We start from the raw sequence: 21,980 nt of genomic DNA on the forward strand, positions 1-21,980 counted from the left end.
GAAGCAAGGTGAAAAGTGGGACAGAACAGGTAGAGAGAGCTGGATGCGGACAACAAGGGATGAAAAGGTGAATAAACTAAAGAAATAGTGCACAAGTAAAGAGAAATGTATGTAAGAGGTGGATGAGGAGAGCAGCGGAGGGAGGGAGGAAGGGTGGGAGGCAGTGTTAGATGTTCAGAGTGAAGGAGAGAGTGGGAGGGAGTTCAGGAGGGAGGCAACGAGGATACACTGTAAAGAGAGGGAGGGGAGAGAGAGAAAGAGCATGTTTATGGAGGAATGTGTTCAGAGTATGGGAGATGGGACGGACTGATTGCACCGTACCAGGTGTTGAAGAGGGGTGAGAGGGGGACCTGGAGAGATTAGCAACCAAAGCAGACATCTCTTTCTCTCCACACCAGCAATGTGTGCTAACTAGTATCCGTCTGGAAGTGGTTTGTCCACAGTGATCCACACAGCTTTGGGAAACAGCAGCCGCGACAGTGACTGTGACCGTGGGGGCAGGCAAACTATAATGGAGGTAAGTCACCTCCAGCTGGACTTGAATGAAGGTTGTGGCTGTTTGACTGGATGTGACAGGGGACAATTGGCGGCACAGACTCAGTCAGGGCTCACAGCTTTGCAACTTCAAACAGGGGTGAGCCTGGGTGACACTAACAGGTCCCACAGATTTGTGTGTGATTTGTTAAGTGGTCTTGATGTAGCTCCCATAAAGTTTTTTTTTTTTGGCTATGTTTGTACTGAGTGAGGAACAAAATGTAGACTCGGTTCATTTTAGTAGCACCCTGAATTATGCCAGTTGTTTAATTAGTTAAAAATTCTGACTGAACCAAAGTTTCTCAGCATGGAGTCAGTCCAAGCCTTTTACTACTTTTAATATGCAAGCTCAAAGTAAAAACATCTCTGTGTTTGAGGACATGCCAGCTCTGAATGAAATGTCTGCTTTTAACTTTCTTGTTGTTTTGTTCCTTTGCAGAAAAGTGCCAGTAATGTTCTTTACTTTCAGCACAGCCATTACCGGACAAACCATTGTTTTTAAACTGGTAAAATAACAGGGAGCGATGCTGGGATTTATTTAAATGTTACACTATACACAGCAATTTAGGGAAATAAATGGCAGTGGGCACCGAGCAGGTTGTTATAGGTGTTTTAAGCATGAATTAAGTGGATTCATATATGCATATCCCACCCTATGATTCTCTAAAGTAGTTGGCAAAATCGTTCTTGCATATTCTTATTATTAAACAGTAAAATTAATAGCAACACAAGGTCGGTGTGGGGTATAATTTGCCCTTTGCACGACCTCCCAGCTTGAGAACTGTCACACCGGTGTAGAGTAATGTATGTGTTGAGACCTGTGGGGAACATGAATAGCTGTACATTGTGCTGGTGACAAGGTGAATGGGTAAGTATAGGGCACCTGCTCAGGCATGTTCAGCTTTACTCTGTAGTCTAACTTACTGTACAGAGAAAAACACAGAGGAGAGACTGGATCAAAAGGAGAGGGTGTGAAAGTAGCAAAGACAGGTCTCCTGTATTGTCACAGCAGAGAGTAGCTGAGCTATTTGTTTCTTCTGAACTGCAGAATCCCTTTCATTGATGTAAATATCTCGACTTCACAGGTCACTCTCGCATCTTTTACGTTTGCAACTTTTCTGTGGGAATTAATGCAGCTCGGCTTTATATCTGTAGCGTGTGACAAACCATCGGAGCTGTCATGACCTGCTAAAGAAGACGCTTCTTAAAATAACTGTCCCAGATACCCAAATGCAGCATCCTTTCATGAGTGAAGTCTCTGTGTCATAGAAGTGCAGCATCCCAGCATCTTTGTGAGTCTCAGCTCAGGATGATCTCGCAGAGTTTTCCAGCTTTTCAGTTATGATTCATACAAACATCTTTAAAGCAGAATTATATTCTGATGGTGGGTGAATCAGCTGAGCAACTGAGCACAGCAGGTGAGTACCAGACGTGACTTTTGTGAGTTATGACACCTTAAACTGTTGAAAGAACCACGCAGAGTTTCACAATCAACAATTTAGCATTAAGGTCAGGGAGGCTTTTATTTGGGAGATGAGCACAGGTATTGCATGCAGCACATATTTCCAGCTGCTTTCAGGATGATATAGACCCCTGAAAGTGAGCTCATTATGTCTGCTCTTACTCCCACATTACACCAGCCACACACACACACAGCCACAGCAGATTAGGAGGATGGGAGGATGGTTATGCTCCAGTATGACAACCTTATCACTGAGTCTTCAGCTTGCGGGGTCAATGGGCCCCAGTGCCAGGAAAGGCCTCATTCTTTTCCACCTACCTCTGCATGACATTTCACTGTGATACCGTATCAGACAAAAATACAGTGTATAAAAGAGACTTTTAAGAAATAGTGCAGTGACTATGAGAAATACAAAGGTTGGGTGTGTTTATGTAAAACGCATCATTCACGTTTATCTCTTATTTGGACTTGGAGCACAATTTTATGATCTGACATTGTAATATCACAACAAAACCAGAACAAAACATTTATCCTAATCTGACACCAGTCATAGCTAGAATAATATGTTACCAATGTAACATTTAAATTTTGACAGCAAGTGTGGCTTTCTTGCTGAAAGCTCAATTATTGTACAAATAATAATTTGACACCACAACAAAGCTTTTACGACAATCCATCAAGTTTAAAAAAAAATCATATTTATGAGGCTGTCATATCATGCATAAATGACACAGCCTGTTCAAAACAAGTGGTGGGTAATGGAAAAGGTAAATATTCCTGGGTAATGGATGGGCAATAATTCAAAAATGTCTAAAAATACTTTCCATTTGTTACAATGCATTTTCACTTGCTGTTTTTAGAGCGGGATAAAAGCCTTAGATGTAAATATTTCATGACTACAGAGCTGGCCGGTGATCTGCAGCATCTAACCGAAGACACGTACAACTCTTTAAAACCGTTTTTGGACTGATTCCAGGCTACTGCATAAGTTTGAGGCATTACATAAAAGTGCAGAGACATATTATAATGCAATAATCAATCTTGTATGGATGGACGCAGCTCAATAAAGGAATATGAAAGGAAATTTCGGATATTTAATTTTAGGACTCTTTAAATTCGTAGGCATCAATTCCCATCCTCGTCGCAGCACTAAAGGCTCCCATTTAGACTCCATTAAAAATACATTTTCCTCCATACTCCAGCTGCCAAGGTTATGCAAATGCCTGTACTACAGGAGCAGTAGTTCGCCAGCCATACAAACCCAGTGAGCAGTGCATACAGCCTCCTTATCTATTAAAACCTAAGGAGGTTGATTGTTTGGTTGACCTAATGTCTCATTTGGATTCACATAATAGCATCTGAATGCAATCTAATTTGAACAGGGGGGTCCCTCACTAAAAGCTGGCCTCTAGTCAAAGATGCGGCCACACGGCTGCCAATATAAGACACTGAGATCGAATTAATGAGCAATAAATGTTTCACTCCCGTGATTCAAGGGAACATGCGGCTCTTAAGCCTTTCTCTGCATCCAAACCCCTCAAACTTAGAACAGAGGAGACATTGACTGTTTGCAGGACAATACAATAGTCATCAATGTATAATGCAATGTTAGCTCCACAGAATATAAATCTTTCTCTCTCACACACACACGCTGCCTTTCCATGTCTGTCTGTCTCTTTCTCTCTATCCGTGCCTGGTATTCCATCTCCTTACTCTTGGGCGGTAATGAGTGTCTGGTATTCTGCTCTTCAGCATTGAAGCCCTATTCATGCTCAATCTCCTTTACAATGCACTAAAGGGATTACCCAATTAGCTACTATTGGATGCCGTTCTGCGTGTATGCGTGAGCGTGTGTGTGTGTGCGTGCTTGGTCAGTAGATGGATGTGTTAGCAGTGAAGGTGAAAGATAGATGGCTGTCTGTATCCAACACTTCATTCCCAGTTGATGTTCTGCTGGAGGCCACATTACTCATCCCCACAACTCAGCCACAGCGAGTGAGACACAAGATGAGAAAGTGTGTGTGTGTGTGTGTGTGTGTGTGTGTTGTGAGTGTGTGTGACTGGGGCCCCGAGAGTCCACAGAGGATGACAGAGAAAAAGACAGAGCATTACTTCTCAATAATTCAACCTATCAGCCTATCATTCTGTGGAAGTATACTCTCTGCTGTCATGCATAAGCTGTTTCTGCTCCTCCTCGCTTTAATTTGTGAGTTTAATTTCCACTGTGTCATGCCTGGGATGATGGGAAATGCCTGTTTCATTACATGTGAATCATCAGTTACTGTGTGTGAACCACAGATCGATACCAGTTATCTAACGTGTTACATCACACTGGGAGCAACGTGTTCGGCGTACATTTAGAGGATCGAACAGAATAGTAAGGACTGAGTTAGACTGATGTGTCCTCTAAAATTAAAGGTACAAACCAGATTTTTTGACCATCTGAATTGTACTTACTGCTCCTTTTGGTTTTATTACTAGCACAGTTCTTTTGAATGTTCTAAAACAGCATTAATATAATGCATACAGGAAAATATTTGGACACACTTCTGCGTTTAAAGTTGTATTTGATCTTGTTAATATTCCTCTGGAGAGACCAAAACCAGCAATGGATTTTCTAACAGCTCATGCTTTTGATATAGCTTATGCCAGCCCACATGTTGATGTTAAACATGGACGTTGTGGAAATGTCAATGTGATAGGATTTTTTTTTTTTTTAAATTGCTCTACAGCGGTCGACTCCTCCTGTAAGTCTTTGATACCGGGCATCCCTGCCAGCACTTGAACACAACATGCTGTAAGCCTTTGCTAAACAAACTGCTTTCATCTGCATTATCTCACACTGATAAGCTAACTTTGACAGTAATATCAGCTGTGATGGATTAGATGCCTCGAGTCAGTTTTAAGTCTGCAGGATGCTGTGCTGACATCAGTCAAAAGGATTGGCTACCTGTAAAATATGACAAACATGTTTTTAAATAAAGAATAAGGTACTTTTGGAACATGAATAGGGTAATGTTAGAAGGGAACTCCAATGAATTTACACATGAAGATCAGTTTACTCATCATGGGGAATACCAGGTGCATTCTGTGGCTCTGGAGGGAGCATGCTAAAGTCAGGAAAAAAACCTGGTGATGTCATCAAGGTTAACTTAAGCTTTGAGACTATTGTTTAGCATATTATAATTAGAAATCCTACAGGGATTGAGTTTAAAACACATGGGTATACTGGGCATGGAGCGTTTAAAGCAGTGATACTCAATTTACAGCCCACTGGCCAAATCTGGCCAGCAACACGGTGCCAGATAGCCCGCCAACCATTTTCTAATATACAACGACAATAAATTGATCCACACTGGGATGTTTCCTTTTGTACTTTGAATGTAAATAAGGTGCCAGAGTGCATGAAATAGCATTTAAAATACAGCTTGTTTACCAAAAAAAAGTGCCAGGGGAGGACTTCCCAACAGAGGTTAATTATTTACATATTAATTATTAATGTTTGTTTATTAACCAGCCCCTGGCCTCCTGACATTTTGCAAAAGTGGCCCCCATGCAAAGCAAGTTGAGTATCCCTGGTTTAAAGAAAATATCATATTCAGCTGAATTGCTTAAAGTCATTTTAGAACATGACCAATATGGACTAAAAGTCAGGATTTCTCAGCCTATGCTGCTTCAGTTTTGACCCCTAACAGACTTCCCTCACAAGTCTTGCAAGTTATATTAGCAGTAATTCAACCACAAGTTCCAAAAAACGTTATAGTAAATGGGTTAAAACTTGCAAAAACAGAGGAGTGATCCTTTACAGGCTAAAAAGTATGTTACTGATGGCAAGTGTCTCACCAGGTTGGGCCTTCAAATGAAGAAATACTGTGTATGAAATTCTGTGAGCGCTTAAGACGGCACAATGAACAAAGACCCATAAGCTGTCTGAGACTGACCTAAAAAAACAGACACACTGAACTAGATAGATTACACATGCATCTGTTAGAAATTACCATATAGACAGTGAGAATTAAAGTGATGCCATCTGGCACCGTGGCAGTGTAGAGGTACAGTGAGAACAGAGGAGAGTTTCATGGTCATTGTGAGACAGGTATAAATCCTGGAGCTTTATAGCACACTGCTGCCTTCCACTGGCTGTGGTAATGGATTGGCTATGCCCTCGGAGTGTGCGTCTATGTGTGAGTGTGTTTCTGCTTGAGTGTGTGGAGGTGGGGTGGGGTGTATTGTCAGCTGGTCTTGCGCGGGACAGGGCTTTGTGTCAGGCAGGTCAGCTGGGGCTCGAAAGCCAGGACGACACCCCCGCCCGTACACACAGACACACAACAAACGAGTGCGCACACTCTTTTGTGCAGACACAGAAAAAAACATGGAGCCAATCAGATATAAGATTAGATAGATGCATGCATCCACACACGCTCACACACCCCCGATCCCATCTCACCAAAGGTCTTAAATCACGCTGTCCACTCAAAAGCCGCAAGGTCAGATCATTTGTACTGCTTATTAAAATTTGCAGTGATGGAGAAATAAAAGGAATTTTAAATCACTTCAATATTTGCATCAAATAGAAGTGAAATTGACCGATTCTTTCTACCAAGTGAGTGGGAACATAAAAGTGATACGGCATGACCATTGTCCAGACAAACGGGCTCGGTGGGCTGAATGAGACTAATCGAGGAACAATGGCAGTCAGCTGAAAGGATGAGTGAGCGGTGCTGCTGAAAAAGATTATGGTAGATCTACAGAGATACTGTATATTGTTTCATTAGTGGGTCAAAAGTCTCTGTGAAAACACTTGATGGGGAAAACTTTCAGACAGTATGATGTAATATGATGTAAACTTTAGAGCTATTCTGTGTGCACATGTGAAAAGATAACGCAGCAGCAGCTTCCCATTAGTTCAGTTTTGACAAATAGATTTCTTTATTGATTTTCGTGCGATGATATCAATGAATCAGTAGTGTTCTATCAGTAGATGCGTGGTAAAGCTGTCTGTTTTCTTCACATTAAGAGAAAGTATACCTTTACTCGTGACAAAAATGGGGTGCAAGATTTACACTTGTTGTGTCAGCAGCAGAGCTTAGGGGCCATATCTCTTCTGTTGTTGTTGTTTGTTCATTTGGAACACAGTACCTTGTATATTTTCCTGTCGCGATGTGCGCTTGTATTTCATCCACAAGGTGTTTTGTCAACAGTGTGTACTCTGTGGGATGCTGAACGCTCTGCTGCCTTTAGAGAGAGACTTGTACTCCAGCAATGAGACTGTGTGAAAGTGTGTGCTATTTGTGTAGACGTGTAAAAGGTGTGTGTGAGAGTGTGTCGTGTGTGTGTATGTCTGAACAAACAGCATAAAGGCAGTATGGTGGTAAATCACTATAAAACTGAAGCTCTCCAGCCCTCTCATTGTGAGGACTAGTCATTTATTTAACACTCAAATATGGTCCTGGGCTGTTTGGGGAGAATACATCAACCGGCACACAAGAGTCCACACAAAGAGCGGCACACTTCAACAGACAAAGAGCGAAAAGAGAGAGGGCAAGCGCCTTTTTTTCTCCTTCACATGAAGTGTTGTTTGTTCAGGGTGGGTGCAGGGCACCGAGTGGGACGGATGGATGGAGGGAGGGAGGGACTGATGGAAGAAGGGAGGGAGGATGAATGGTTATTACACAGTAAGTCGATGCACAAACGGAGGGTGTCAGTGGGTGATAGTGGGGAGAAGAGGGGGGTACATGGGGGGGTGTAAAAGATCTTTTGTGAAAGCTGGGAGTTAATCACTTGAGCGGCACACGCCAGTTCTATGGGAGCACATGTTGTACACTGGCTCCCCTGGGGGGAGCGGGAGGTCCCAGAACACACACCCCCTAACAGACACACACACACACTGAGAGAGAGAGCAAAATTTACATGTCAGTTATAATACAAAGCTCGGTACAGGCCGACTAGAAAGGCCCACCCCCTCCAGAGGACAGTTAGCAGACCCTCCTGGCCATGGTGAGAGTGTGAGGTTTGCATTTGCTGTTGGTTCACTCAAGGGCATACACACACACATGTCTGCCTGTTCACTTTCTCCAGCACTGAATAGATGACTCTGCAGGGGCCTTGCTAGAGATGGATGCGTAGATTGACCTGGCAGTAAGTACAATCTATTGTTTCATTACTTCAGTCCCATGTCAGTGGAGGATGCTAATATCTGAGAGTGATAGTGAAGGCTGGAGTTTAGATTTAGTGGCAGACATCTAGGCACAGTAGAATAGAGGCAGTCATGTCAGAGACTGTTTACATCAGTGGCACAGACTGGGGGATGGCTTTGCTTTGTTCTATTGCAGGTGCAAATTTAACATCATGGACCATTACTCAACATTTTCAGTGGGTTTACTTTCTAGAATATATTTTGAATTTCATCTTGACTGAAACAGAAAATCAAAACTGAAGACTTCCAACCGGTTATGTGATTCTTTCATGATTGGAAGTCCCTAATGCAATTTGGGATTTTCTTTTCTTTTTCTCTATGCACCTTAAATAGACAACTGTCAGCTTTTTATTCTTCTGTGGAAAACCACTCAAACTTCCCCACTCTGTCTCACTTGCTGTCTGTCTCTGATGCTCCTATTATTCTCCTCATGATGAAACATCTATTTTGTACATGTCTCATTTTGCTTATCATTGTTTTCCGGGCGATGAAAAGTGACAGCCTTGATCAGCTCTCCCGCCTTCATTTGGCATTTTCCCCTTCAAGCATGCCCATCAAACACCTCAGTAAAATGACACTGACAGCTATGCGTATGCTTACAAACACAACCGTGCAACCAATAATTATTGAGTAGCCTTGAGCCAAATGCAATGTACACTAATATGTGACTTATGTCAGGCCATTAGTCCCCTGCTTTGTTCGTGTGGCTATTATGAAATGCTTAAAGGCTGAGGACCAGGTGGTTAGGGGAGTCCACAGGGCTGATCAGCCAGTATGGAGCCCTTTGCTACTAAGACACATCTTTTCCCCTGTGGGTTGGAGATCAGGACTAGCAACATCTGGGGTCTGGTTGTCTTTAAAAGGGAGGTGGGGACAGTGAGCAGAGAGCATCACTTGTACCTCTATGGATAAATGTCCCTGCATTTAAAGTGAGAATGTTAACAACACAAATCCATCCATGTTCTGTACTCTAATCCGATCTGTATTTCATAATCCCAGCCACATTATTAAAACTTGATATTTCTGTGTGGTCTGTCTAAACTGTGTTCAAGTACAATGGCAAATCCAAAATGTTTGTACAGTGTTATTCAGGTGACAGCACCAGCCAAGTGTTGAGTAGGCTGTAAGTAGCCTAATTGCCAGTTTGTTTTGAGGAAGGGCACCCAAAGGGTTATTTGTCAAATTCAACGGCCGAGCCATAAATCTAGATACACAAAGCCAGGCAGCGTGCCAAGAAAGACTGTTTTTCACTTTGTTTGTTTTGTAAATGCGAACACACCTGCTTCAACATTGTAAGTCTGGACTGAACAGGAAACAATAAAATTTAACAACACCAAAAAGGAAACCTGATAAGCATCACAAGAACTGTAACATTTTGTCATATCATGAAAAACACCTTCTATTTAAGGATCAACAGCTATGTTCTCTGTGTTTAATGTGTATTATCCCTGCCTTGTCTTGCAGATGGAGCCACTCACAGTACTTCTCTGGGGTCATGAATTGTGTCCTCCCCTCACCTTTGTGTAATCTGACCACCTGGATTTCAGCCCCACCCTCACCTATGCCTGCAGGACCATGGGTAGTGTCAGCAGCCTCGTCAACGGGAACAGCCTTAACAGCAAACACTGCAAGGCGTCTGAACATAGGTTAAGAAAGGGAACAAATTCGCATAGAAAGAGTGGAGGCTGCAGCCTTGACGAGCTACTGAGGTGCGGCTTCTCTCAGGGCTCCTCATCCACCTCTCATCCCTCAAAAGGCCTGTCCCACTCCCGGTCAGGGCGCAGTGAAGATTTTTTTTACATCAAGGTATGTGTCGTCAAAACTATGGTTTGAATTCAAAAGAAACATATTGCACATATCATACACTGCAGCTGCAAAGCATAAATTGCCCGCCCTATTCCACAAAAGGTGAGCCATAAACCAAGGTCAGTGTACCACAGAGGAGGACCAATGGAAGATCATGCAGGAGGAAAGAACAGAGAAGGGGAATCAGATGGGCGACTGCAACCAAAACTGCTGCTCATGTCAGGAAAAATGACTGAGAGGGTGAGCCAAATGCCAACTGTTTCTTCTCTCATGCTTTACCCAAAAGATAAGTTCAAGATTTTTGAGAAACAGTAGAACTGTAGCTGTAGGGTTGGGCAATATGAAGAAAATCAAATATCATGATATTTCTGACCAAATATCTCGATATCGATATTGTGACGATATTGTAGGAATGACTATAGCTGCTTTCACAAATTATTTACACGATGAGAAATTTGATAAATCCTCACCAGTAATGTGGATATAATGACTAAGTGGGTAAAAGCAAGTAATAGAACAGCTAGAATGGTCTGGTAAGCTCAGAAAATGACATCACTTAAATGTAACGCAGCCTTTAAAACCAGGAAAAGACAACACCTATGACATTACTATATCCAAAATCTAAGATGATTTCTCATCTCATGATATCAATATAATACATAGACTGTATAGAATAATGGATATCGCAACCATGACTTCAGCTATTGGGTTGTGGATCATATCAGTTTGAAGCCCTAGTTTGGCATTTTGGTCACTGCCATCTTGGATTTTTGGAGCCAGAAGTAACCATATTTAGACAAGAGATAGTCCTTGTGCTAGCTGCTAGCTTGATGAGCACAGTGCATTTACAGCTATGGTTAACTGTAATTAAACGAATGCTAATGCTTATTTACACCAGCGAAAAACAGGATTGAAACCAATAAAACAAAGTGTAGGCCCTACTTACCAGAGAAACTGAATATCAGACTCCATAGAGGGTCTTTAAGCTGCCTACAACCAAATCCTGGTGACCAAAACTATTAAACAATTAACTTTTATGACCTGAAAACACACTGAAATAGCAACAGGTACGCCTACACTCTGTGAATCTGGGGTTACATCATTATTACATCACCGAACCAACGTTGTTGCCATGGTAGCAACTTGTCCTCGGCCATACCCCTTTGTGTGTAATGTATAACTTTAAGCCTTCATAGAATTTAAATGGGCGAGTGATATAAAAATTCACCCCCCATACAGTTGTTATGAATGTTGAAATTAGCTACAGAGACCAAAACTGTTTTTTCTATCCAACTCTAAACATGTTTATTTCTGCTGTAAAGTTGGGCATTTTAGCATGGGTGTATATGGGGATTGACTCGCTTTTGGAGCCAGCCTCAAGTGGCTATTCAAGGAACTGCAGGTTTAAGCTCTTCCAAGTTGTTGTTGTTCCTGCTTGATATGATACTGATATTTTGCCCAACCCTAAACTGGAGCCAGCAGATGGTGAGCATAGCTTAGCATAAAGACAGGAAACGGGGGGAAACAGCCAGTCAGGGTCTGTGCAAAGCTAACACATGTCCCCTCGTTCACTGAGATTCTTAGTTTGTACCCATTTTTTTGTAGCCTCATCAAATATTGCTCCTCTTGACCGTAACCATTGCTATGGTTATTCGTACAACCATTAAGAAGTCATACTGCATAACTGCAACAGACTTTGAAAATTCCACAGCGAAGTTAAGGATAAAACATGCACAGCAGGTAGTGTAATTGGTAGCAGCCATTCCTCATAACCTGTGTTGAACCTTCCTAGCGTATTAATCACCCCCTACCCAGATTAATGACCTAAGACTGCCTTGATCCTCTCAGTGAAGTCAATTCTGTGCCAAGAATACATAGGCAAACGGAGTCTCTTTCAATAGGTCTTTATTCCTCTGGGGCAAGAGGAGGAGAAAGGAGAGGAATAGGAAGCCGCTTTAAAATAAGCAGAGCAGAGAATAAGAGAGACAGCAGAGAGAGGTCGAGGGCCAAAAAGAGTTTGAGGGATAGAGAGAGAGAAAAAAATGAGGAAAGGCACCCAAGTCATGAAGTCAGTGAGAAGGAATGCTGAGCTCACAAGCTTTACCTCTTACACTTCAGCAGTAGCTCATATTATTAATATCACAGAGAAGGGCTATTCATCTTTGCTCAGACAGCACATAGGGGAGAGATGTGAGATGCAGAGGGGAGGAGATGAGGACAGAAAGGAGGGGAGGTATGGTACTACTTGTGACGTTCTTGGACAGCACAGATGGGGCATGTGGAGTATAAGTTCATCTTTGAAATGAGTTTTCTCTTTTATGACAGACTGGTGAATTTTACTTGCAACCACTGCTGTGTGGCGTTTAATACTGCTAGCTTGTAGTGAAGCAATTCTGCACGCTTCAGTGGTTGTGTTTCTAATATGAAAAGACATGATTGGGAAAAAAAACTATCCCTTTCATTTTTACAGACTTTGAGCACGTGACAATATTTATCTCTGTGAAAGCCAGTCATTATAAGTTTTCAAGTTTCAGAATGTGACCCATCCTCGGCTCTTTGTATTCTCCATAACAGCTAAGAAAAGCCACTGAATATAAAAACAAAAATTGCAAAGAGCACCCCTGACTGTGTGTCATTTCACTCTTCTAGACCTCTGCTGAGAAGTCATTGGTCCGTTCCACTGCCTTCAAGCCTGTGATTCCCAGGAGTACATCCTCCTCAGACACAGGCCACAACAGCCTGGACCACATCCTTTGTGCTCCGGAGAAAGCAAGGAGTCCAGACATTAGACACAAGCAAGACACCTTCTCAGGTCTATTTTTTATGCTATATCAATAAAGTATTGCCTTAGAATAATATTATTCAGGCTGAATGACAAACTCCGCTTGAATAAAATGTTGTCTCTTTTCCTTTCAGGAACTCTCTCTGACTCTGGACGCAACTCTATGTCTAGCCTGCCCACCCACAGCACCAGCGGCAGCCTAAGTGCTTCCACGGGCCCTGTCAGTCACAGTGATGGCAGCTCAGCTCCCGCAAACAGCCTCAGCAAGGGAGTGCAACCCAATTTCCCTCCATGGGTCAATGGGAATAGCACTAACCTTGACTGTAGCTACAGGGCTGGTTTAAACAGCGAAGGGTTGGCATCAAAGGCTAATGGGGATGCTGGCTCCCCACTTTCTGCAGATGAGCCAAGCGCTCTCTCTGAAACTGCAGGTGGGATTCGGTCCCCCATTACTACAGATGAGTCACTGATTGAACGTTTGGAACAAAGGCTGATGGAGAGAGAGACTGAACTGCAGGAGCTACAGGTACCAAGCTGTCAGGCTACGCAAAAAAAACAGTACATGCTCTTAATCAAGATCAGTAGTTAGACTGTAAGAGTGATCATTCTTTTACTAAGATGTCTTTCACCTTACAACAGGTGAGTTTTGAAGACAAGGAAGCAGACACCTGCCGGCTGTTTGAGGAAAGACAAAGGTACTGTGCTGATGAGATGGAGGGGCTGAAGCAGCGATGTTCCACAAAGCTACGGCAAGTGTCCCAAATGGCTGTAAAAACCCAGCAAGCACTCCAGCTGCAGGTCAGCCAGCTCCAGGTCAGCCATCCTCCTCTTTTTTTCCAATTCCCTGCATTTCTAGTTCATTTTCATCCCACTAACACTTCACCCTTTCTAATTACTTAAAGGTACACTTTACCCACTAAATTAACATTTGTATATCAGTTACTGACCCTGTGTTATGTTGAATTCATGAGAAAAACTGTTTTTCTCGCATGCCTCCACATTAAATAGAGTCCAAAAACAGAGACCATTTTTGATTAACTCAAGTAGAAGGGGTCTGCGTTTGACAACAGCAAAACTCTATCTATCTACACATCTGTTAACAAACTCTCTCGTGCAGCATGATCCCAGTGTCATTTATTCAGTTGTATGCTCAGTACTTCCCAAACCAACACATTCTCACTCCGACCTCATCTCATATTGATGTCTAGTCATGAACTTTTCACGTCCACATATGACGTGCAAGGTACCCTGTGTGCGTTGGTTGTTGACGTTCTGGGACACCGTGTCATGTTCTCTTCTTTCACGATACACTTCGGTTTTCACAGGAAATTTAACGTTTAGGAGTCTCTTTCAAAAGAAACGCACTATGTCGGTACAACACTGCCAATTGACATTTTTTTCCTTCAACAACAAACATAGGCTACATGGTTGGGTTTAGGCAACAAATGGAAGTGGTTAGGTTTAGGCAGCAAAAGAACAGGGTTTGGCTGTAGAATCTTACAGGACGCAAACACCGCTCTCTTGGGTAAAGGTTGGTGTTTGTTGGACCCATCCACCTGCCCCACTCGGACTTTCGCCGCCTTAACTTTCGTCCTTGTCCTGCCGCGTTTCCCCACCTTAAAACTATAACGGCAATCGGCCACGTATCATGCCGGCATCAAAGGATACCTTTTTTTCGTTGGTTTCTGACGCTGCAAGTCACTGCCCAAGCATTATATTTTGACAACATTAGAATGAGACCATGCTCCCCAAACTGACAGCCCTTATAATGGGCAACTAAACTTAAAGTGAAAATTACCTACACTCTCTTTAAAGCTAGACTCCATTGACAAAAACAGTAATTTTACCTCGCTGAACACGGGAGCTGCTGGTTATTGACTTGATCAGTTGATTGTATGTGTTATTGTGTGACTTTGGTGTTTTAAAGGGTTAGTTTCAATTCACCAGCAGCTCCTGTGTAATTAAATTTCACTTTTAGTTTGGTTCTCCATTGCAGAGGGCTGTCAGTTTGGGGAGTACTGAGCATATGATTCAATAAATGAGATCAGGATTAGACTGTACAAGTTGTGTGAGAGTTTGAAAACAGATAATTTGATATAGTTTTGCTGTTGTTTAACATGGACCCCTATGACTTCAATTCATTAACAATTTTATCAATTTTTGCATTCTTTGTTCACATGGAAGCATGCAAGACAAACACATATTTCTTTACAAATTCAGTGTAACAAAGGGTGAGTAATTCATATACCAATAGTCATTTGGGAGGTGAAGTATTCCTTTAAGATACAAAATTTTACCTTCATTGCATTCAAGATAGTAAGCATTCACAGAAGCCAAGAAATAACACACTGTGCCTAAATGATTGAAATGAGAAATAAACTCTTGTACAGGCAGAGAAGGAGAAGCTTCAGGACGATGTCTCAAACCTTACCCGAGAAAAGGATCTTGTTGAGCTCAGGCTGAGGTCTTACGCGACAGAGAGTTCACAACTCGCTCCGACACTTGAGGAAACTCAATGGGAGGTGAGTCATGAGTCATATGTGTGATATTAGTTGGGTTTGAAACCTTGTAGCGTACAGTGCAATGTGGTATGACCTTGATGGCTGCTGCTGAGATGTGGGAACATAATGTTCCTCTATCACTGGAGCTGCCATTATGCATTCTGTTTAATAAGACATCCACTGTGAAAGAGTCAGAGATGTCAACTTTTCCATTTAAATTTCCCTCTGTAGTTCACAATGTTGCCTTTAGCATCAGGAGCTTTTTTACTTTTTTGTTAACCTACTTTTGTTACGTTTAATGTGAAAGGGACAACTCAAAGTGATAAGCCCACAGAGAACTTTTACCAACTCTGCCGCTCTTCTTAACTCTAGGGAACTTTTTTAGCATCTTTCAACTCATTGTTTTGATCTTTATGGCCTGCAACGTTATTCTTTCGATTCAGTTTTATTACTCTTACCTGACCTGTTTCCAGCAGTTGTCAGCAAACAAGCCCTGATAAACCAACTGTACGCTCCTTGCCAAACACCAGTGGGCAGACAAACAAAGGCAGTGACTAGCTGGAGAACATAGTGGACCTGTAGCAGATAAAGAGACAGACATTTCCCGCAGGATTTGGTGGAGAACAAAACAGAGATAAAAGGGAACCTTTGTGACCTAAACGCATTGGACATGGAGCAAACGCCTCACATAAGTGGAGAGGGTTTTTTTTACCTGCTACACAGACTCCAGTTGCTGCCAACTTCACTTCTTGTGTATTGAGTTTTGCCAAGTGATAGAGCAGTTGTTTATACAGGGTTTGTAAGCATAGGCTTTATTAAGATGCACTGATTTGATTTATTCATTTTCATGTGAAATGTAAAAACACACAAGGTTGCTCTGCTGCTTCGCATTACCTCTAGTATAATGAGGTAATTATTTTAAGCATTTTTGACAGATTGTTCTTGTTCTACACACAGTTCTCTGTAGTTCTCACCTGTTGGAGGGCCACAGAGCTGTGCACAGAGAAGACAAAATAGACCAGCCGTGTAAAAATAGAGAAGCGCTACAGCTACAGTTGATCATAATAGACACACTGCTGCGGGCATGCTGCAGCAGGCGTGTCACGTGTGTGTCCCACGTATTTTGGCTGTTACATTTGCCTCGTGGCCAGGAATATGATTTCAAATAAATGCGTTGCTCTGTGTCTGCTAAAAGTAAATCATGGATGTATGAGGAGAACTGAATACCACCTTAAAGGACCCTGTTAATTCCTGTGAAAGTTGCTCACTGGTGAATGAAGCCAAAAAAAGTTTGACTTCTGCATATAAAACTAACTGGATCTTCCGCAGCCATGGGCCCATACAGAAAGCACACTAGCGTTTCCTTTAACCTTGCCTCTTGACAGCTCAGCCTTGAGCTCACTCACATGAGTGACAGAGGGTAAATAACTCTGGATTCAGCTTTTAGTGAATTTATAACTTTTAGGACATAAGTAAAGGTTAAATAAAGGTTACTTCATTGCACATACTGGGAAATTTCCGCTTATTTACAGACATCTCTTTCACAATGAAAGTCTATGGGAAAAAGTCTTTTTGTGCTCAATGGCGTCATGTGATGGCACCAGAAGTTGTAACTAGATGGTTTGGCCAACTGTTTGCTAACACATTTGCCAACAACTTTATGTATACGATGATAACACGTCAATTTTGTGTTAGCCGTTTGCACTGCTCAGCTAAATTGTTGCAGTCATTTAAATCTTCAGCTTACTTTTGGCAGGAGGTGAAAAGTACTGCCACATGCTATTTAATAAAGGAACACAATTTACTTATATTTAATGTGCATTACAATTACTCAGCAGACTTTTATGACACTGTGCACATAAACAAATTAAACACGTTGTTGCTGTCATAATGGGAAATGCACAAAATCCATAACTGTACAAATGTACATGAAGTCTTGAACATTATTAACAGTATTAAGGTATCCCACCAGTTGATTTTTCCTTTAACTTCCAGTGCAGGGTACATATCACAGAAGTTATTACTCTTACTGGCTCATCTTCATAATTGTATCTTTCGAAATGTAGGTGTGCCAAAAGTCAGGGGAGATCTCACTGTTGAAGCAGCAACTGAGAGACTGCCAGGCAGACGTCAGCCACAAGCTGAACGAGATAGTCAGCCTCAGGACATCACTGAAGGAGAATACAGCAAAGATGGGGATGCTCGAAAGACAGAATAAAGACCACGAGGACAAACTTCACTCCCGCACCATAGAGGTTGAGGTTAGTCTGTTCATGATTCAATGGCAATTCATTCCACCACTGCAATACGGATGTGTGAATAAAATGCCCACACATTGCTTATTAAATGAAAGCACTTTGAGTTAGGAAGGATACCTGCTATTATGTGCTACACTCAACTGTGACCTTCAGACTGTTTTCACTGTCCGTGTTTTAGCAGACTTATATAATCACAGTCTTAATAAGTGAGCTTATGTGACACTTCATATGATTGCACCTGTAATATCAGTCAAAACAATCCTCTTAATTGCTGCCTTTGTCTGCATATTTTCCATTTTCAATGCAGGTTTGCCAAAATGAACTCCAGCGCAAGAAGAATGAAGCTGATTTGCTGAGAGAGAAGGTGGGCAAACTGGAGACAGACATTCAGGGAATGAAACAGGATCTGGCTATGGCCAAACAGCGGAGGCTGCAGCACAGTTTGCAACTTGAGGCCCATGCCCAGACTGAGGCCTTGGGAAGGCTAATCCAAGGCTCAGACTCCCTCGCCCAGGGCCAGGTGGAGGAGAACAGTGGACACATCACCACAGAATCACTCCAGAGAGAAGTGGAGAGACTGAAGCGGCAGCTCGGGGAGGAGAAGGAGGCACAGGAGAGGCTGGCTAACAGCTTTGAGCAAGAGAGGCAAACATGGAACAAGGAGAAAGACAGGGTCATCAGGTACCAGAAGCAGCTCCAGATCAATTACCTGCAGGTGCACAAGAAGAACCAGGACCTGGAGAGGATCCTGAAGGAGCTGACCGCTGAACTGGAGAGCCGGACAGAGCTCGGCATGGACATCACATACACCTCAGGGTTACAAACATATGATGACGTTATTGCCACAGAGATTTGATGGGAGCACTCACACACGTTCAGCAAAAGTGAACTTGGCACTTGACTATTTTTTCACCACAGATATTTATGATACTATAACAGCTGGAGAGCAGTGTTTTACAAGGGTTATTTAATAGAGCAATCTAGGGTATCTTAGTCACACAAAAAACATAACATTAAAAAAGGCTTTTTGTGATGACACTGTTAGTACTTGTTTAAAACTAAATGCTAAGTTATTTAATGCTCAAATGAGAATTTTTTTATTTCATTTTTTACCATGCTGTCTAACAGGACCACTCATAGTTCAACTCGTGCACAATATTGTAGTTTAAACACCATTTATTACTTGTTGGTTGACAGCTGATTTATCTGTTTCATGATTAATGTCTGATGGTAACACATGATAAGCATGATAGTGGCTTAACATCTGTCCCTTCCAGCATGGCAACTGACAGTGATGTATCATCTGTTGTGAGTCTGGGTTCCTGAACCTTATTAGACTTTGCCTTGTGTATCCACGTTACTGTATGCTCCCGCACTCTTCACTTGCAGAGGGTTTGTGCATGGAAAACAGTTTGTAACCATTTGATGAGTCATTTAAAACAATACACAGGTCTTACGATGTGAATATTTATTATATCCACACCACTGTAAAAAGCGATTTGCACTTCAAAATACATGTTAAAATCATTTGAAGCTGTCATGCATTTTCATCCTTAAAGGGGAACTTCTGTATTTTACAACATGAGCCCTATTTTCTCATGTTTTTGTGTTTGATAGGAACAATACTTTTGGAAATTGGTCCACCATGAAGGAAGACTGTGGCAGCCCTGAAACACACTGCGGTGTAATCTTTGGGGCAATAGTGCACCAGGAATGTGTGTCTACTCAAAGTGCTTTTTGCCACTGACAGGCTCAGATTGTTATTATAAGTGTCAGATGAAAAACTAAAATGTTTTTCTTTCCCTTTTGCTTGTTCCGGATTGTTGTTATGGTCTTCCTGTAACAACCCAACATGTAAGACTTCAGAAAGAGACTTCTCTTTTACACTCAATAACTAACAGACTGGATCAAGGGAAAGGTAAAGACATTTGTAATAAAATTTGGAGCCTGTCAGAAGCAAAAACAAGCACGTTACGTGGATGTACAATGACACTGCGCTATTGCCCTGAAGAAAATTCAATTCAGATATATTTTTTATGCACTATACTTAAGTTAATATATTAAGTTAATACATCTGTATGTTTCTTGTCATTTTCTGGATCTAGTAAAACTCAAACTTTCTGTTTCTGACAACATTTCAGTGAATCAGTAAATCATCTTGCAAGTGTCACTGCATGTGTCAGTCCAGGTTTCATTCACTATAAAATCTGACAAGTTTATCTTACCCAAAAAAACAATCTAGCCAAATGGTTTGAAAAGGGTTTAAGTAAAGAGTTAAAGTAAATATAACTCTTAGTCTTAAGTTATTTTTTCCTTTGTAAGTATCAAAAGTATTACAAGGTAAATAAAACTAAGGACTAATAGTTTTGTTTACTTGCCTCAAGGTAATCAGTTTCCTAGATTTTTAAATACGATCAACTTGTCAGCTTTTACAATGTATATTATCACTCATACAATAACTCACTGAACAGATAAATAACTGATTTATAAATCTAGTTTATTGTAGTTCAGACTGACTGTTTTGATGATTTCTTACGTTTGTAAACCAGTTATCTAATTTAATTGTCCAAGGCTCCATCTACAAACTTGAGCAAGCCTATGAACACTTTGATGAGTTGATGTGTCACTGCATTGTCTGCGTATGCATGAAACCTCCTAAAGCCAACCTAATGCCTGAATCCTGATACAGAAATGCACAAATACAGTATATACTAGAGAGCACCTCTGACAGATACCAAGGGCAAATGCTAATTTTGGGATTCACTTTGTGCTCTGTGTGTTTAGAGAGTGAGAGGGAGATTAAACGGGGCTGAACAGAATGCAATAAAAGCAAATATTTTTAGAGAACAACAAAGGGAAAAAAGGGTGATCTCCTGGTAATGTCTATCTCTCTCCCTACATTGTTCATCTAACTTCACGAGAGTTCGTTGGCACCGTTCCACTTGGAGACAAACAATCCTTCCTAGCAGCAGCCCTGGACATTTGGCTCTGCTATTTTGGAGCTATTCCACTTCCCACAAGGGCAAAGTAGTTTGTGAAGCAAAAAGTTTAACTACTACACCCACTCGATACTCAGGGGCTCACATAGACTATCAGGCAGAAATATATGCACACTGCGCTGGTCAAGAATGTGTGGCAATCTCTGTAATGAGGCTGCTGCTTGAGATTGCTCAGCTACCCACCATTACATTACATTACCACAGCAGGTCAGGAGAGATTTGGAGGCAGACAGACTAAGTGGAACTAAGGTGAGGAGCTGTAACCAGTGGCACTCAAACTCAAAAGTCTGATAAGTGTTTCACAGCCCTTAGTCTGGTCCTTAGCACAGAGAAGTGGTCAGATAGGGAAGCAGCAAAAGGACGGTTGATAGTGCAGCTATATGGCACTGGTGAAACTTTCAATGTAATTCAATGTACAGAATCAATCTCTTGTACACCTTGGGCAAAAAAAGCCTCAGTGAAACAGACAGTATGCTGGAATTGAACTGGAAATCAGCGACAACAAACAAGTCAAGGTGCAAACACGGGTAATTTAAAAAGCAGCAAATGTTTGTCATTTGTGCATCAGCGCTTGTTCGAACACCTTTGCTAATTTGCTTTGCTGTATTCTGAAAACCTGTTCATCTAAAAAAAAAAAAAGAAGAAAGAAAAAAGTGCATTTTACCTCTCCCTCAGCAAATACATTTGCTTGCTGGGGCTCTTTTTGCCAGAAGACAGAGAGTGGATTCATCTGTGTTCAACAAACATATTATTGGAACAATCTGTATAATGTTTGCTTTTAATGATTACTAAATGTGTCCTTTAATGTACTCAGGGTGTCTAAAGATATAACCAAGTAAATTTAAGACATTTTAAGACCTATTAATACCAGCTTATTTGAGATGATAAGACGATTTAAGACTTTTAAGAAAACTTAATTTAAGACATTTTAAGACTTTTTGAGGACCTGTACACACCCTGGTACTTGAAAGGTGCATGGGTGAATACTTTTGATTAAGAACACCCACGGATGTAGGTTTCGTTTCAACATTTGGGGGACACATATGAAATGTCTGCCAGAAAATTTTAAGTCAAACACTTAATTTTCTGCATTCATGTTTATGCACACATTTCTGCAATTTTTGCATCAGTTTATGGTATAAATGTCTTTACTTTTGTCAAAACTAAAGTCCTCTGCTACTTGAAAGTTTTTATTGGGGGGGACACGTGTTCTAAATACTGAGGGGTATGTGTCCCCTGCGTCCACCCTGAAATCTACTCCTATGCGTAAACCATACTTCAATGGATAAAACTGCAACTATAAATGCACAGAGGTATTAGACTTTGAAAAAAAAAAAAAGCTTGTCAAACTACTCATTACTATTTATTGCACAACTTCACAAGCAAATGCTGGATTTATAAATAAATATGAATGCCGGTGATATATATTCAAAGCTGTCTTC

At 41.5% G+C, this 21,980-nt stretch overlaps 1 protein-coding gene across 2 annotated transcripts; it reads left to right on the forward strand.

Moving 5' to 3' along the window:
* The first annotated feature begins 319 nt into the window (after nucleotides 1–319).
* On the forward strand, nucleotides 320–21,888 carry lzts1 (leucine zipper, putative tumor suppressor 1). 2 transcript variants are annotated; one of them, XM_050052047.1, is made up of 9 exons: nucleotides 320–517; nucleotides 9,657–9,998; nucleotides 10,101–10,238; nucleotides 12,648–12,810; nucleotides 12,915–13,306; nucleotides 13,420–13,593; nucleotides 15,171–15,302; nucleotides 17,348–17,542; nucleotides 17,847–21,888. In XM_050052047.1, the coding sequence occupies exons 2-9, from the start codon at nucleotides 9,768–9,770 to the stop codon at nucleotides 18,393–18,395; spliced, it is 1,974 nt and encodes a 657-aa protein (XP_049908004.1). In that variant the 5' UTR covers nucleotides 320–517; nucleotides 9,657–9,767; the 3' UTR covers nucleotides 18,396–21,888. The 2 variants fall into 2 exon arrangements, with proteins under 2 accessions (XP_049908004.1, XP_049908003.1); XM_050052046.1 differs by lacking the exon at nucleotides 320–517 and adding an exon at nucleotides 7,943–8,134.
* The last annotated feature ends 92 nt before the right edge of the window (nucleotides 21,889–21,980 follow it).

Source organism: Epinephelus moara, chromosome 8 (genome assembly GCF_006386435.1).
Source record: "Epinephelus moara isolate mb chromosome 8, YSFRI_EMoa_1.0, whole genome shotgun sequence".
NCBI classification, from domain to species: Eukaryota; Metazoa; Chordata; class Actinopteri; order Perciformes; family Serranidae; genus Epinephelus; species Epinephelus moara.

Bases quoted from the DNA above. Each gene is read 5' to 3' on its own strand.
- lzts1 (XM_050052047.1), top strand. From the start codon at position 9,768: ATGGGTAGTGTCAGCAGCCTCGTCAACGGGAACAGCCTTAACAGCAAA. The intron at 9,999-10,100 runs GTATGTGTCGTC...ATTCCACAAAAG, and splicing joins AAGATTTTTTTTACATCAAG to GTGAGCCATAAACCAAGGTC. The intron at 12,811-12,914 runs GTCTATTTTTTA...TTTTCCTTTCAG, and splicing joins CAAGCAAGACACCTTCTCAG to GAACTCTCTCTGACTCTGGA.